The sequence below is a fragment of the Sapajus apella genome, unplaced genomic scaffold (assembly GCF_009761245.1).
Source record: "Sapajus apella isolate SASKATOON/1434 unplaced genomic scaffold, GSC_monkey_1.0 scaffold51, whole genome shotgun sequence".
NCBI lineage: Eukaryota > Metazoa > Chordata > Mammalia > Primates > Cebidae > Sapajus > Sapajus apella.
In genome coordinates this window covers 9,972,899-9,989,223 of record NW_022436991.1, presented here as the reverse complement: position 1 = coordinate 9,989,223, position 16,325 = coordinate 9,972,899, and the positions used below count along the sequence as shown (strand labels likewise).

Below are 16,325 nucleotides of genomic sequence, written 5' to 3'. Positions count from 1 at the left end.
GTTCTCTCCCTGCCTCTCCTGTTCTCTCCCTCCAGGTCCAGTCACATGCTGAGGTCAGAATTCTTTTGAGGTGTTAACCTTGACCTTGTAGTGAACTGAATCTGAAGCTTAAATGGTATAGACTTTAGGTGATTCAGACACAGAATCTCTGAGAATCACTGCTTTAAATAATTTATTTGATGACTTTCTATTTTGTGCCTATGAGTAAGGCACTGTAGGGAAGATACAGCGTCTGCCCTCAAGGTTTTATTCTCTATAGGTAGGACAAGACATGTCTACATATTACAGTAAAAGCCAGAGACTATATCTAATAATAAACAATTATCCTTTATAGACTGCTTACTAAGCATTTTAGACACCGTCTCCTTTAAATCACATGACAGTCATGTGGAAGGTACTGTTTTCCTTATTTTATTTTTTTATTTGTAGAGGTGGGGCCTCACCATGTTGCCCAGGCTCGTCACTCACTCCTGGGCTCAGGTGATCCTCCTACCTTGGCCTCCCAAAGTACTGGGGTTACAGGCCAGGCATGAGACACTGTGCCCAGACCATTTTTTTTTTTTTTTTGAGGCAGAGCCTTGCTCTGTTGCCTAGGCTTGGGTACAGTGGCACTATCTCGGCTCTCTGCAACCTCCATCTCCTGGGTTTTCAAGCAATTATTCTGTTTCAGCCTCCTGAGTAGCTGGGGTTAGAGGCACTCCCCCACCATGCCCAGCTAATTTTTGTATTTTTAGTAGAGACGGGGTTTCACCATGTTGGCCAGGCTGGTCTTGAGCTCCTGACCTCAGGCGATCCACCTGCCTAGACCTCCCAAAGTGCTGGGATTACAGGCGTGAGCCACCGAACCTGGCTGACTATTTTTATTATTATTTTTGAGACAGGGTCTCATTCTGTCCCTCCAGGCAGGAGTGCAGTGGCATAATGATAACTCACTGCAGCTTTGACCTCCTGGGCTCAAGTGATCCTCCTGAGTAGCTAGGACTGTAGGTGTGTGCCACCATATCTGGCTGTTTTTTTATTTCAGTAGAGACAGGGGGTTTCACCGTGTTGTCCAGGCTGAACTCCCAACTCCTAAGCTCAGGCAGTCTGCACACCTCAGCCTCCCAAAGTTTAGGTTTATAGGTGTGAGTCACTGCGTCTGGCCGCCTGGATAATTTTTTTAAAAATTTATAGAGATTGGGTCCTGTTAGGTTGCTCAGGCTGGTCTCGACCTTCTAGGCTCAAAGAATCCTCCTGCCTTGGCTTCCCAAAGTGCTCGGATTATAGGCATGAGTTGCAGCACCTTGCCCTATTTTCTTTATTTTATAGTTGAGGAAACTGAGGCTCAGAGAGTCCAAGTACATGTGACTAATAAGGGGTGTAGCTGGAGATCCCTATTGGAGAAGGGGCAGATAAAATGTCTGTTTAGAAGAGGAAGAGACAGCTTCTGTTTTTTGGGGGACAGGAGATAAAGAGGTCAGAGAAATCTTTAGGGTGGAATTTGAATTGGGACTCAGTGGTACATAGGATTTTAAGATATGGAGCCTGGGAAAAGAGCTTGGGCGGGGCAGGGAGGAGAATATAGGAATCAATCACTGATTCCTCCCTTGCCCTTGTGTCCTCTTTTCACTTAGAAAGGTGTCAGTGGGCAGGAAGATGGTGATTACCTGTCCATTGACTCTCCCTATTGAGACGTATGACTTCCATGTGACATAAATGTGACTACAGTCAGGAAAAGTTCAGCTCTGACTGTGCATTGTTGAGTAATCAGAGGGAGAAGCAGTAGGGCTGGTGCAGCAGGAGGGAGTTTTCTGCAGGAGCTGGAAATTCAGATGGGTCTGGAAGAATATGGATAGGGCACTGAGAGGCACAGAGCGGACACTTGGGCCAGAAGAAAAACAATGTCAGAAGTAGTCAGAATTATGGTCCTGAGAAGTAACACCTCATTTCCAGAGCCTAAAAGAGCTGCTCTGTCAGAACCAGTATGGCAAGCCAGGACAGGATGGCCAGAGGGGAGATGGAAGGGTTATTTTTTCAGTTTTATTTACTTGTTTTTGTTTTTGTTTGAGATAGGGTCTTGCTCTGCAGCCCAAGCTGGAGTGGAGTGGCGTGATCTTGGCTCACTGCTGCCTTAGCCTCCTGAGCTTAAGCAGTCCTCCCACTTCAGCTTTCTGGGTAGCTAAGACTACAGTCACATGCTACCATGCCCAGCTAATTTTTTTCTTTTTTCTCTTCTTGTTTTTTTTTCGAGACAGAGGCTTGCTCTGTTGCCCAAGCTAGAATACAGTGGTACGATCTCGGCTCACTGCAATGTCCGCCTCCTGGGTTCAAGCGATTCTCCTGCCTCAGCCTTGAAAGTAGCTGGGATTACAGGCACCCACCACCACACCTGGCTAATTTTTGTATTTTTAGTAGAGACAGGGTCACCGTCTTAGGCTGGTCTTGAACTCTTGACCTTGTGTTCCACCCACCTTGGCCTCCCTCCCAAATTATTGGAATTACAGGTGTGAGCCACCACACTGGCCTTTTTTTTTTTTTTCCCCAGATGGAGTCTTGCTGTTTACCAGGCTGAGTGCAGTGGTGCCATCTCCAACTCCTAGGTTCAAGTCCTTCTCCTGCCTCAGCTGCCTGAGTAGCTGGGATTACAGGAACACTCCACCATGCCCAGCTAGTTTGCATTTTTAGTAGAGATGAGGTTTCACTGTGTTGGCAAGGCTGGTCTCAAACTCCTGACCTCAAGTGATTCACCTGCCTTGGCCTCCAAAAATGTTGGGATTATAGGCGTGAGCCATCATGCCTGGTCTTAACTTTTTTTTTTTTTTTTTGCTACAGAGGCTTGCTCTGTCGCCAGGCGCCAGGCTGGAGTGCAGTGGTGCGATCTTGGCTCGCTGCAACCTCCACCTCCCAGGTTCAAGCAGTTCTGCCTCAGCTTCCCGTGTAGCTGGGACTACAGGTGTGCGCCACCACGCCCAGATAATTTTTTTTTAAATTTTATTTTAGTAGAGACAGGGTTTCACTATGTTGGCCAGGATGGGTCTCAATCTCTTGACCTCGTGGTCCACCTGCCTCGGCCTCCCAAAGTGCTGGGATTACAGGCATGAGCCACCGTGGCTGCCACTGGAAGTTTTATGAACAGGCAGGTTGGTATTCCTTCTGGTGGTGTGTTCTTGTCTTCCTGTCACACTGCTGAGACACTTCCAGGTGGCCTTTCCAATGCTGGCTTCTGTCTCTGCTTGTTGCAGGACAGGTGGGGGCATCCCGACTCAGACAATACCCAGGCCAGCCTCTGCACCAGAAATGGAGCTGCTTTCAGGGGAATAGCTTGTTCATTTTTTTTTGAGACAGCCTCCCTCTGTCGCCCAGGCTGGAGTGCAGTGGCCCAATCTGAGCTCACTGCAGCCTCCACCTCCCAAGTTAAGCGATTCTCCTGTCTCAGCCTCCCAAGTAGCTGGGATTACAGGCATGCACCACCACACCCAGCTAATTTTTTTGTGTTTTTAGTAGAGCCAGGGTTTCATCATGTTGGTTAGGCTGGTCTCAAACTCCTGACCTCAGATGATCTGCCCACCTCAGCTTCCCAAAATGCTGGGATTACAGGCATGAGCCATTGTGCCCAGCCAGCTTGCTAGTTAATTTGCTTGTTCGTTCAGTCGGCAAATATTCGGTAAGGGCATACCATGTGCCCAGCGCTATGCTGGATGGTGGTGGGCAGCGCAGGCACAATTCCTCTCCTTTTGGCTGTCTGTCCACTGGTCTGATCCTGTAGAGCTGTGATGAGACAGCCCTTGGCTGCCATGTGTATGGGGAGGGATGTAAATTTCTTCTTCTTATACTTTCTCTAACTTTATTACTTATTTGACAGACAAAGCCACAGATCCAAGCATGTCGGAACAGGATTGGTCAGCTATCCAGAATTTCTGTGAGCAGGTGAACACTGACCCCAATGGGTAAGGTGACTTCTCACACACGTAGTTGACTCTGGAGTATAGAGTGTAGAACTTTGTCTCTCGAGATTGTTTTAGAGTTAAGCTCTCTAGGCAAGGCTCGGTGGCTCATGCCTGTAATCCCAGCACTTTGGGAGACCAAGGCGGGAGGATTGCTTGAGCCCAGGAGTTTGAGACCACCCTTGGTGACAGAGTGAGACCCTGTCTCAAAAACATAAAAATACAGTCAGGCTGGCATTCATTCTCTTGTTTTCCCCTATAATCCTAAAAACATTATTTTTCTAAAATTAGCAAGCTCATATTTAAAACACACACACACACACACACACACACACACACACACACACACACACACAGGATAGTTCATTTGCAACTGGCAGTTATAAATTTTAAATAGTGTTATAAAACACTAATGCTGAAGAGAACTCTGAATGATACCGATAGAATGTCACCACATTACCTAATTAAAAGAGATCTGTGTATCCTCCACCATTTAAATGTAATCTTAAGAAAAAGGAAAAGGGGAAGGTTTTGTTGAATTCTGTTTCCAAAGCAACTGGATAGGACCTGAAGAATCAAGTGAGTCATCCAGACATTTTTTTTTTCTTTTCTTTTTTTTTTTTTGTTTGAGACAGAGTCTTGCTTTGTCACCCAGACTAGAGTGATTGGTGCCATCTCGGCTCACTGCAGTTTCCACCTCCCGGGTTCAAGTGATTCTCCTGCCTCAGCCTCCTGAGTAGCTGGGATTGCAGGCACGTACCACCGCACCCGGCTAATTTTTGTAGTTTTTAGTAGAGATGGGATTTCACCCTGTTGGCCAGGCTGGTCTCGAACTCCTGACCACAGGTGATCTACCTGCCTTGGCCTCCCACAGTGCTGGGATTACAGGTGTGACCCACCGTGCCCAGCCCATCAAGATATTTAATCTGTGTGGTGCCGCATATTTGGCCAGTTTGAGCCAAGTTTGATCACACTTTCTGCTCTAGCATTCCCTGGGCATTTATCACAGACAAACAGGGCCTGTGCTGCTCTGGCTCTGTGTGGACCTAGGCTGGGACTGGCAGCTTGGAATTTAGGGTCTGGGGGTTGGCTGACGGGAGGGCAGTGTGCCCTGGGCAGGAGGAGGACTTTGGGTGCTTTAGGTTTAACCAGGGTGGGTGGGAGGTGGCCCCCTCTGGGGCCTCCTCGTGGGCTTTGTATCAGGCACACTCCACCTCTGCTTTGGGACACCAGCCCCTGCAAGAAAAGTGGCTTTACTGAGCATGCTCAGCCACTTGGGTTAGTTTCTTCTTGCCTGCCCAGAGTCTAGGTCTTTTTGTTTCCCTGTAGCCCCACGCACGCGCCCTGGCTACTGGCCCACAAGATCCAGTCTCCGCAAGAGAAGGAAGCTCTTTATGCCTTAACGGTGAGTATGGCTTGCCTTGTAGCCTAAGCTTTCCTGTCCTGGTGCTGGAGAGAGCTGAGAGGCACTTTGCTTCCACCCAGGTCCTTTTCACTGGGGCAGGGAGGTCCCCTGAAAGGTTCACCATCACAGAAGGTTGGAGGAGGGAGTTCTGGCCAAGGGTCCCCATCCTTCTTTCTCATCTTTCTCATCTGTTTCTTGTGGGCAGCATTGAGTCTACTGTGGGAGAAGGAAAGGAAGGTTTTACTTTCATCTGCCCATTTAAACCAGGACTGGCAAGTTCATGTACCCTGTCTGAAGAGGGTAGCTCTAGCACAGGGCCCGCTGGTCCTTGGCATGTGTAAGTGTGGGCCCAGGATTGCTAGTTTAGGTCTTTGTATATATTTGATGTTTAGATGCTGGTGACTAATTTGTGGTGTTGAAAGCCTCAGTATGGACCAGAGGAGGGGTCTGCAGGACCAGCTTGCCTCTTGAGTACCAGTGGGTGACATCTGGCTGGTCTTGGACACTGGATACGTGATTTCAGCCTCCAGGAAGGAGTTGGTTCTTGGGCCGCTTTCATCTCCCCAACGGTCTCCTTAAAAGGTGGGGTGACCTCAGGGTTTGACATACCCACTAAGCTATTTCCTGGGCATAAACCCCAGGCAGTTAGAGCAAGATTGAACAGAGGACATTTTTTTCTTGATCTGAAAACGTCCTCTTCATGAAAACTCAGTGTCCTCATAGGTTTGAGGCAGGGTTAGCTATGGTTCCAGCGCAGTCACCAGCAAGTGGTTACCAGCCAGGAGGGGAGCCTGGGACCACTGGCCTTCCACCTTCTCATGGGGGTTCTGTGTCTGCAGGTGCTGGAGATGTGTATGAACCACTGTGGGGAGAAGTTTCATGGCGAGGTGGCCAAATTCCGTTTCCTGAACGAGCTCATCAAAGTGTTGTCCCCAAAGGTGAGTACCTGGACTTGGCTCTGCGCACTGTGCCACACCTATGCCCACCGTCAAACTCCTGGCGCCCTCCTCAGGCCAGAGGCAGGCCCATTCATGGACAAAACCCCCTCCTGCCTGTGAAAGCGCACCCCTCTCCAAGCTCTGGTAAGAGGCTGTGCTCATCAGCTGCCCCTTGCTGTTAGCATTTTCACATTTCCCCTTTCAGAAGGCCCGCGGGACATGTGGCCTAGAGGAGATGAGGAACTCCAGCTTGGAGGCACAGGGCCCTGGTAGAGACAGTGAGAGATCCCAGGGGTGGCCTGAAGTTTTCTGTCACCTCCTGCCTTGTCCTCCATACCTGTCTTCCTGGCACCTGTCTTAGCTTGACCACTGTTAGGTAACCAGCATTGAACCCTGCCTTGTTGTGTTCCCACAACAGTGCTGACACTGACCGTGGGTCCTACAGTTCATTTTAGTTCTGCCACCCGGACCCCACATGATGGGGGCTCAGTGCTACTTAGACTACCCGTTTCAGCTGCCAGCCATGAATGTCATGTGTCTTTAAGCTGCTGCATTTCTGCATCCCCAGCTGCAGATTCAGGGGTTCCTGTGACCTCCCCCTCCCCACTGCCCCAGGTTCCATAATTTCCTAGAATGATTCATGTACACAGGAAAGCCCTGTACTTCTATCACTGTTTTAGCACAAAGGGTATGACTGGAAGCAATACATAGGCAAGGTCTTGGTGGGGCAAGAGGGTACAGAGCTGCTGTGCCCACTCCTGGACTCTGAGCTTGCGGTTCTCCCAACATAGGTTCGACCGAGAGGCTCTCTGAGCTTCCTTGTTGCAGTGTTTTCATCTGAGTTTTTTGTTGTTGTTGGTTTTTTTTTTTTTTTTTTTAAGATTTGGAATTGATTGTTGTTTTTTACACTCCATGGGTAGGGATATGGGAGCACGGGTCAGGGGATGGGGCTGAAAGTTTCTGCTCTGATCACAGGGTTGACCTCTCTGGAGTGGCCAGCCCTTGAAACTCTCTAAGCACTCACTGTAAATCATTAGTGAAAACTCAGGTGCTCCCTGAGATTGTGTCTCTTGAATAACAAGACACTCCTGTGTCTCAGGAAATTCCAAGGACTTTTGAAGTTCTGTGCCAGGAACGGAAACAAAGACCAAATTTTAGTATTCTTGTCCCAGGCAAAAAATGACTGTCCCCAGTGGTGTAGAACAGGTTCTGACCGAGACCCCTTCATGGTGGGGTTTAGTGTGAGTATTGTGGAGATCAATTACTTGAATCCCAGGAAGGGCTCTGGGGCTGGGCACCAGATAGTGTGGCCTCAGTCCCTCCTCACACTCATACCATACCTGGGAGCTTGTTTCTCTGGGCCTAAACGGCTCCCTCTTTAGTTAAATTGTTGGTCTCCCAAGTCCCTTCCAGCTTTAGAATTCTCTTTCCTTTTTATTTCAGTACCTGGGGTCCTGGGCCACAGAAAAAGTTAAAGGAAGAGTCATTGAAATACTCTTTAGTTGGACAGTATGGTTTCCTGAAGACGTCAAGATCCGAGACGCCTATCAGATGCTGAAGAAACAAGGTCTGACTTGTGCTACTGTGTCACGTTTCTCTTGACTGGGCCTGCGTCCTCTCGCTTTTTTGTCTGCCTTATAATTTTTTGTTGAAAGCTGGACTTCTTGTATAAGACCGTACTGAGGTAGAGTTTTTATTTTTTATTTTTTACACAATAAATCTTTTATCTACTTATCTTTAAAAGCCATAGTACAGACCTTGAAAGATGATGTAGGGCATGCTTTTCCCTGTTGCCTGGAAATCAGGAAATAACCGCATGAGAAAAGTCAAACTACAAGCGATCTATGTCACTAAAGTCCTTATTTATCTTAATATTATATTTAATTTTTTAATAGACAGAGTTTTGCTCTTATTGCCCAGGCTGGAGTGCAATGGTTCAATCCTAGCTTACTGCAACCTCTGCCTCCTGGGTTCAAGCAATTCTCCTGCCTCAGCCTCTTGAGTAGCTGGGATTACAGGTATCCACTACTATACCTGGCTAATTTTTGTGTTTTTAGTAGAGATAGTATTTCACCATGTTGGCCAGGCTGGTCTCGAACTCCTGACAGGTGATTCACCCGCCTTGGGATTACAGGTGTGAGCTGCTGTGCCCATGCCCAACCTTCTTTTTTCTTTCTTTCTTTTTTTTTTTTTCTTTTTTTTTTGAGACAAGGTGTTGCTCTGTCATCTAGGCTGGAGCACAGTGGTACAGTCGTGGCTCACTGCAGCCTTGACCTGTGGCCTCCAGCCATTCTCCTGCCTCAGCCTCCCAAGTAGCTGGGAATACAGGCGTGTGCCACCATACCCAGCTAATTTATTTATTTATTATTCTCCTCCCACCCCCACCCCAACACACACACACACACACACACGCACGCACGCACGCACGCACACACGCACACACTCTCACTCACTTGATCTCTTATACCAAATACTTTTATTTTTTATAGAGACAAGGTCTTGCAATGTTGCCCACGCTGGTCTCGAACTCCTGGGCTCACATGATCCTTCCACTTCAGCCTCCTAGGTGTGAGCTACCATGCCCATCTTTAATCTCTTTTTCTGAAATAATGGAATCTTATTATGAAGTACAGATATAATGCTACATATGAACCAGAGTTTGAAAAATACTACTGTGATAAAAGTAACAATGTGCAGACATAAAATACTTTATAGTTACAAAAGATCTTTCAATAATCATTTAGTGGATTGATTGATTGATTGATTGATTTGAGACAGAGTCTCACTCTGTCGCCCATGCTGGAGTGCAGCGGCACGATCTCTATTCACTGCAACCTTAGCTGGGGTTAGAGGCACCTGTCACCATGCCCGGCTAATTTTTTGTATTTTTAGTAGAGATGGGGTTTTACCATGTTGCTCAGGCTGGTCTCAAATTCCTCTCAAATGATCTGCCTGCCTCAGCCTCCCAAAGTGCTGGGATTACAGGCGTGAGCCACTGCACTTGGCTGTGGATTTATTTTTGACACATACTTGTACATATTTATTGGAGTACAATGTGATATTTTGGTACATGCATACAATGTGTTGTGATCAAATCAGGGTAATTAGCATATCCATCTATGAAGTAAGGAGTTTTTCATCCCTGGAATTGGGTGGAGCTTTCCTTCTTGTAGGCAGGATTTGAGCTGGGTGTGAGATTTGTTGTTACTTTAGTTATTATGTGAGACTGGAGATTCCTCTAGTGTTACCCTGTGTTTAGGCTGGGGGCTAGTTTGTTTGTTTTCTTCAGTATCTATTCTCTCAGCTGTAAGTGTTCACTTTCCTTTGCACCTCAGAGAGGGCCTTTCTCCTTGTTCTTGCCCCTCGTAGCAGTAGACAGCTGTCCCTTGTCATTCAGAGGGGGTGTTGGGCAGGGCCAGTCTCTGTTCTGATTCAGCCTCGTTCGTAGGCAGGCACTACATCGTGGGTCTTGGTAGGATCTGTTTGTGATCCCCCCCCACTCCAGTGTAGATCCAAACCCAGGACATAATTCCTGCTCCTCTCCCAAGGGTTCTAGGGTTTGTTTTTTCTCCCCTGTTTTTTCTCTAGCTGCAGTGGGCTTCCACCAGTGCCCTCAGAGCTGCAGGGTTTCTTACTCTTCTCTCCCTAACCCTGCCTTTAAGCCTTCCCACTGTTTTTGTGAGCCTCTGGAAAAGAGTTATTTGCTTTTTGTTGCAGCCTCCAGAAATTCTGTATTCTCTTGGTAATTCATACTGGCCTATAAACAATTTTTTTTTCTTTTTTTTTTTTTGAGACAGAGTTTTGCTCTTGTTACCCAGGCTGGAGTGCAATGGCACGATCTCGGCTCACCGCAACCTCCGCCTCCTGGGTTCAGGCAATTCTCCTGCCTCAGCCTCCTGAGTAGCTGGGACTACAGGCAAACGCCACCATGCCCAGCTAATTTTTTGTATTTTTAGTAGAGACGGGGTTTCACCATGTTGACCTGGATGGTCTTGATCTCTTGACCTCGTGATCCACCCGCCTTGGCCTCCCAAAGTACTGGGATTACAGGCATGAGCCACCGCGCCCGGCCTTCTATAAACAATTTTAAAATAATTCTAGCTTAGTTACTGTCGGTATTCCTTGTTATCAGTCCTTGGAGGATGTTCTTTTCCTTAGATTTCAGGTTACTTGGTTGTTGCCCCATGATCTGAGCTCTCTGATGAGTTCAAGGAATTTGTAGGTTCGGCATGGTGGCTCACACCTGTGATCCCAGCACTTCAGGAGTCTAAGGTGGGATAATCACTTGAGGCCAGGAGTTTGAGACCAGCCTGGGCAACATAGCAAAACCCCATCTCTACAAAAACAATTTTTAAAAAATTAGCTGGGTGTGGTGGTACCCACTTGTAGTCCCAGCTACTTGGGGGCCAAGGTGGAAGGATTGCTTAAGCCAGGAGTTTAAGGCTGTGGCGAACTGTGATCACACCACTGCACTCTAGCCTGGGAGACAGAGCAAGAATCTGTCTCAAAAACAACAAAAAGCTTGCAAATTTGCACATTTTCCAGTGTTGTTTTGTTGTCACGATGGGGTGATAGTTCCCACCTTTGTGTGTCCTGTTTGGAAGATGGAAATCTGAATTCCTTTTTATATTGCGCTCTTAAAAGAAGGAACCCAGGTTCAGGAGGTACTGTTGTTCCCTTTCGCATGCACTCAGCGTTTTTCGGAGCTTTGTCAGGGACTCTCCAGAAACTTTTGATCCCTGGGTGGTTATGTAGCTGGATAAACTGATCCATGTTTTTATCACATAAGGCCCACAGACTGCAGGCCTTTAGGACTGGCTCTTCTCTGATGTAGTTGGCTCTGATGTCCCGGCCACTGTGGTGGTTCCTTGGATTCTCCTGAGAGATAATGCAAAACTTGATTCATGCACTGGGTGTTGTCTTTGAAGGCTGTTGACTGTGCTTCCCTAGCATGGTATCAGGAACCGGCATTTCCGGACTTTATACTGGATTCTGAGTGAAGTTACTGGATCCCCATATCAGTGTCTTAACTTTGTAAATTGCATTTTTAGGAATTATAAAACAAGACCCTAAACTACCAGTGGATAAAATCTTACCCCCACCATCTCCCTGGCCCAAAAGCTCCATCTTTGATGCTGATGAAGAAAAGTCCAAGGTAAGGAACCTGACCTATGTGGTGTCTGATGAGACCTTTTCTCTTAGGGACTGTGCACTAAATGCCCGTTGATGCTTGAATCAGAGTATGGAGGGGGACAGGTTATGTGGGTTCTTCTCTCCAGACAGGCCCTTAGGAGTGAGGTAGCAGAAGGTTTGGGTGCTTTCTTCATGGATAAGCCGACCAATAAGGTTCTGGGTTCTTTGTGTCCTCTCCCTTATCTGCACAGCCTTCCTTGGGGAAAAAAGGTGCAAAAGGATAGCCCGTGGGGAGTGTGGGTGATGGGTCATGTCCTGTGTGGGTGTGGTGTTGGGGTGGGAACAGTGGAAAGACTGGCTGCTCTGTGTTGGTTCAGCTCTGTCTCAGTGCCAGGGAGCCCGACCCTATCCATTTCCATCCTCTATGAACTCCCAAAATCGTTGTCCCTTGGACATCAGTATCTAGAGGGACAAGAAGAGGAAGGGAAGGTGGCCAAGACCCAGGGATAACTGTGGTGCCTGTGAGTGGGGAACCCTTTGGCCTAGTGCTAGCAGTGCTTTTGGTCGTGACTGTTCTTGGTCGGTTGCAAGGTCTAGTTCATGGAGCGTCGGAAGGCTACGCGCTGTGTACTAATTTTTGCGTGGTATGCTCTGCTTGCTAACTGTACCCTCTCTCTGTACCCACTTCTTGGGCCTAGATAACTCTGTGGCCATCAGGTCCCTGTTGTTGGAATGAGCAAGGCTAGTCTAGGCTCTGGGCCACCTTTCTCCCTGGCTGTCCTCCTGCTTGGTGCCTTAGGTGTGCAGAGGGTGGGAGGAGCTAGGGAGGAGGTGTGGTGTGACTTCTGAGAAAGAATCCTGTATCACCAGCCCTCATTATCCCCACTTTTCCTGCCATCTATCCCACAAAGATTGAGTGACTTCTCTGTGCCAGGCATCCTGCTAGGCGTTGGAAATGAAGGGATGAACAAGATCACCAGAGTCTATCTCGGATGAACAAGATCACCAGAGTCTATCCCATCTTAGAGCACGTGGTCCAGGGCAACTACAGACCTAGTGCCCTTTTGGGCCAGAGAATTCTCTGTTGTTGGGGACCGTCTTGCGCACTGTAGGATGTACACAGCATTCTTGACTCTACCCACCAGCTGCCAGTAGCACCCCCTCTCCAGCTGTGACAACCAAAATTCTCTAGACTTGGCCAGATGTCCCCTGGGAGAAGTAATCCCCCCAGCCCCCTACCCCATTGAAAACCAGTGGCATATTGGGACAGTCAGAGTGCCTGCATCATAGTGTCCTGAGGACCATTCAGTGAGACAGTGTGTGTAAAATGTGTGCATTGTTGTTAGTGTTAACTCTTCTATTGCTGCTGCGTCTGCTCTGGGCCTGAGGGAGTTATCTCACCTACTCTTCCTGTTTACTCTCTCCAGCTTCTGACAAGGCTTCTGAAAAGCAACCACCCCGAGGATCTTCAGGCTGCAAACCGGTTGATCAAGAATTTGGTCAAGGAGGTGGGCATTCTTCCAGTTGGTTCAGTAGAAGCAGCATTTGACAGAGGCTGAAGGACAGTGTGTATGAACCTATCTTTGAGGGGTGGAGAAAGAGTTGCCTGGGAGAAAGAGTGGCTCCTACATAGTCCTGGGTCCTGGGGAACAGCCACAGGCTCCCTCGAGAGCAGCAAGGTGGTGATTAGAAGCAGAAACCTCACTGCCACTCTGCTCAGCTGCTTTTGTCCGTGCTGCTCAAAGCATTTCCTAGACACCAGCTTCAGTCCCAGCAACAGGTATTGGTACAGACAAAGTCCAGGTTTAGAAATCTCCTTTTCAGAAGGCTTGAGGCTGATGGCACAAAGGAGGAGGTCACGGTCACCAGGCCTCAATGTGCATATTCTTCCCCAGGAATTCTGGGCTTCTGAGTATTTTTTTCCACCCGCTGTGTGAGCATTCCCATGCACTTAACGTCTTGCAATTTCCCTGGGTAAGCTCTCTCAGTAGTGACCCTTTCCCATCCCTTGTTGAGGCTTTCGCCAGGGTTTCTGCTACCTCGCCCCCATCCTCCTCTTCTTCCCAAAAGGAGCAAGAAAAATCGGAGAAGGTGTCCAAGAGGGTCAGTGCAGTGGAGGAAGTGCGAAGCCATGTGAAGGTACTGCAGGAGATGCTGAGCGTGTACCGCAGGCCAGGGCAGGCCCCACCTGACCAGGAGGCCCTGCAGGTAATCTTCAGGTGTAATACAGGGGGCTGCACCTGTTCACTAAAGTAGGTTTGAAATGCTTTCACCTGTATGCATCTATGAAGCCATCTCACAGTGAAGATGGTAAACATACCTGACGCCTCCCAAAATGTCCTTATGCTGCTTTGTCCTCCCTTCCTCTCTCCCCTGCTTCCCGAGCCCCAGGAAGCTGCTAATTTGCTCTCTGTTCTGATTGGCTGACAACTCCCAGACTCTTTTATAAATGGAATGATGCAATACATAACCCTCTTTATTTTGTCTGGTTTCTCAGTCTCACTGGAGAGCCATTCACGTTGCCATGTATAGTAGTAGTTTGTTTCTTCTTGTTATTGCCGGGTACTGGCCCGTCACCTGGATGTACCACCGTGTGTACCTGTTGATGGACCTTGGCCTGTTTCCAGCTCTGGGTGGTTATGAATCACGCAGCTAGAAACAGATGTGCACAGGATTTTGTGTGAACATATGTTTTCATTTCTTGTGGGTAAATGTCTGGGATTACTAGGTCATATGTTAAGTATATATTTAACTTGTTAGGAAACCAAGTGGCTCAGCTATCTTTTAGCTTATGAACCATTTATAATCCTAACAGCAGTGTTTGAGAGTTCTAGCTCCTCTACATCTTGAGATCTTAGTTTTTAGATAGCATTCTTATTGCGATAATTAACATATCATAAAAGCAATCATCACACCTACCTAGTTACAGAATATTTTAATCACCCCTAAAAAGAGCCTTGTACCCATTAACAGTCATTCCTCCTTTCCCAAACTACCCTTTCCCCTAGTCCCTGGCAACCACGAATCTACTTTCTGTCTCTCTGGATTTGCGTATTTGGATGCTTCGTCCAAGTGCAGTTACACAATACATGGGCTTTCGTGTCTGACTTCCTTTATGTAGCCTAATGTTTGCAAGTGCATCTATCTGGTAGCATGCATCACTGCTCCATTCCTTTTCATGGCTGAATAGCGTTCCATTGTGTGGCTGTGCCACATGTTGTTTCTCCACTTATCAGCTCATGGGCATTTGGGTTGTTCCTGCTTTTTGGCTATTACAAATAATGCTTTTGAATTATTCATTAGGAATAATGACTTTGAACTTTGTCCAGGATTTTGTGTGAACATAAGTTTTAAATTCTCTTGGGTGCATACCTAGAAACGGAACTGCTGGATCGTGGGGCAACTCCATATTTAACATTTTGAAGAACTGCCTAATTGTTTTCCAAAGTGGCTGTGCCATTTTACATTCCTGGCCACAATGTATCACTTCTAGTTCTCTGCATCCTGCCAGCATTTGCTGTTGTCTTTTTGATTGGAGCCCTCCTGGAAGGTGTGAAGTGCTTTCTCATTGTAATTTTCTGTTTCTTGATGACTTATTTATTGCCTATGCTTATTGGCAGCCTTAGAAGAACTGTCTGCGCAAACCCGTTGCCCATCTTTTGGATTGTCTTTTTATTTTTGAGTTACAAGTGATTTTTATATATTCTGGATACAAGGTCCTTATCAGACAGCTTTCTCCCATTCTTTGGGCTGTCTTTTTACTATTTTGATAGCATGTTTTGAAGAGGTAGAGTTTGTTTTGTTTTTTGAGACAGGGTCTCACTCTGTTGCCCAGGCTGGAGTGCAATGGCATGATCTTGGCTCACTGCAGTCTCTGCCTCCCAGGTTCAAGAGATTCTCCTGCCTCAGCCTCCCAAGTAGCTGGGATTGCAGGTGCCTGTCACCATGTCCAGCTAATTTTTTTTGTATTTTTAGTAGAGACAGGGTTTCACCATGTTGGCCAGGCTGGTCTCAAACTCCTGACTTCAGGTGATCTGCCTGCCTTGGCCTCCCAAATTGCCACTGCTCCTGGCCTCCTCCTTTTTTTTTTTTTTTTTTTTAAATGTCTTGCTGGTGCTTTTGTTGCCATATCTAAGAAACCACAGCCTATTTGTGCCAGGTCCAAGGCAGCCATGTTCCTGGTCTCCCTTGGAGCTCTGTTCTCCATCTCCTTCAGCAGATCTGTTTTAGCCATCTCTCTCTGCATTCCAGTTTTTTATGTTTCTTTTTATGTTTCTCTGCAAGGAGAGCCAGCCCTCACACAACTCCTTTATTTACTTGTCCTTCCACTTCACAAAATTAGCAGAAATAAACTACTGTCTTTCTAAATTCCTAAGAGAAAAATCCCTGGCCAGCGTGGCACATGTATCTGTCTCTGGCACAGTCAGCTATGATTGGGATTGGACAGAGTTAGGGTGAAAATCTTGCTGACCTTCCTCTGTGGTTGAAGGGGGCAGTGCTCAGAAGGGTTGCTGGGCTCAGGCCAGGAAGGGATCCCAAAGCCCATCTCCCATGGAGTGGTTGTACCACAGTCCCTCTAGAAGGTCAGCGTGTTGGGCTTTTAGACAACACCAATTCTCCCTAACCTGGCATGACAGCCAGCTAAGAAACAGGAGAGATGCCATAGAAAACAATATGTGTTACCTGTACATGGGAGAAAGCTGACTTTGGAAAATGTGGCAAATAAGATTTTGGGTTGTTTTTTTTGAAACAGTCTCATTCTGTCATCCAGGCTGGAGTACAGTCTCCCAGGTTCAAGTGATTCTCCTGCCTCAGCCTATGAGTAGCTGGGATTATAGGTGCACACCAGCACTACCAGATAATTTTTGTATTTTTAGTAGAGACAGGGTTTCACCATGTTGGCCAGGCTGGTCTTGAATTCCTGAC

At 47.3% G+C, this 16,325-nt stretch overlaps 1 protein-coding gene across 2 annotated transcripts in view; it reads left to right on the top strand.

The window, feature by feature from the left end:
* Nucleotides 1-16,325, top strand: part of GGA2 (golgi associated, gamma adaptin ear containing, ARF binding protein 2) — a 43,664-nt gene that overhangs the window by 8,419 nt on the left and 18,920 nt on the right. For both annotated transcript variants that reach the window (XM_032242948.1, XM_032242949.1), the window contains exons 2-8: nt 3,842-3,926; nt 5,253-5,328; nt 6,168-6,266; nt 7,710-7,833; nt 11,318-11,421; nt 12,827-12,907; nt 13,470-13,607. In XM_032242948.1, the coding sequence (XP_032098839.1) occupies nt 3,842-3,926; nt 5,253-5,328; nt 6,168-6,266; nt 7,710-7,833; nt 11,318-11,421; nt 12,827-12,907; nt 13,470-13,607 (707 nt within the window). The remainder of the gene's footprint in view (nt 1-3,841; nt 3,927-5,252; nt 5,329-6,167; nt 6,267-7,709; nt 7,834-11,317; nt 11,422-12,826; nt 12,908-13,469; nt 13,608-16,325) is intronic.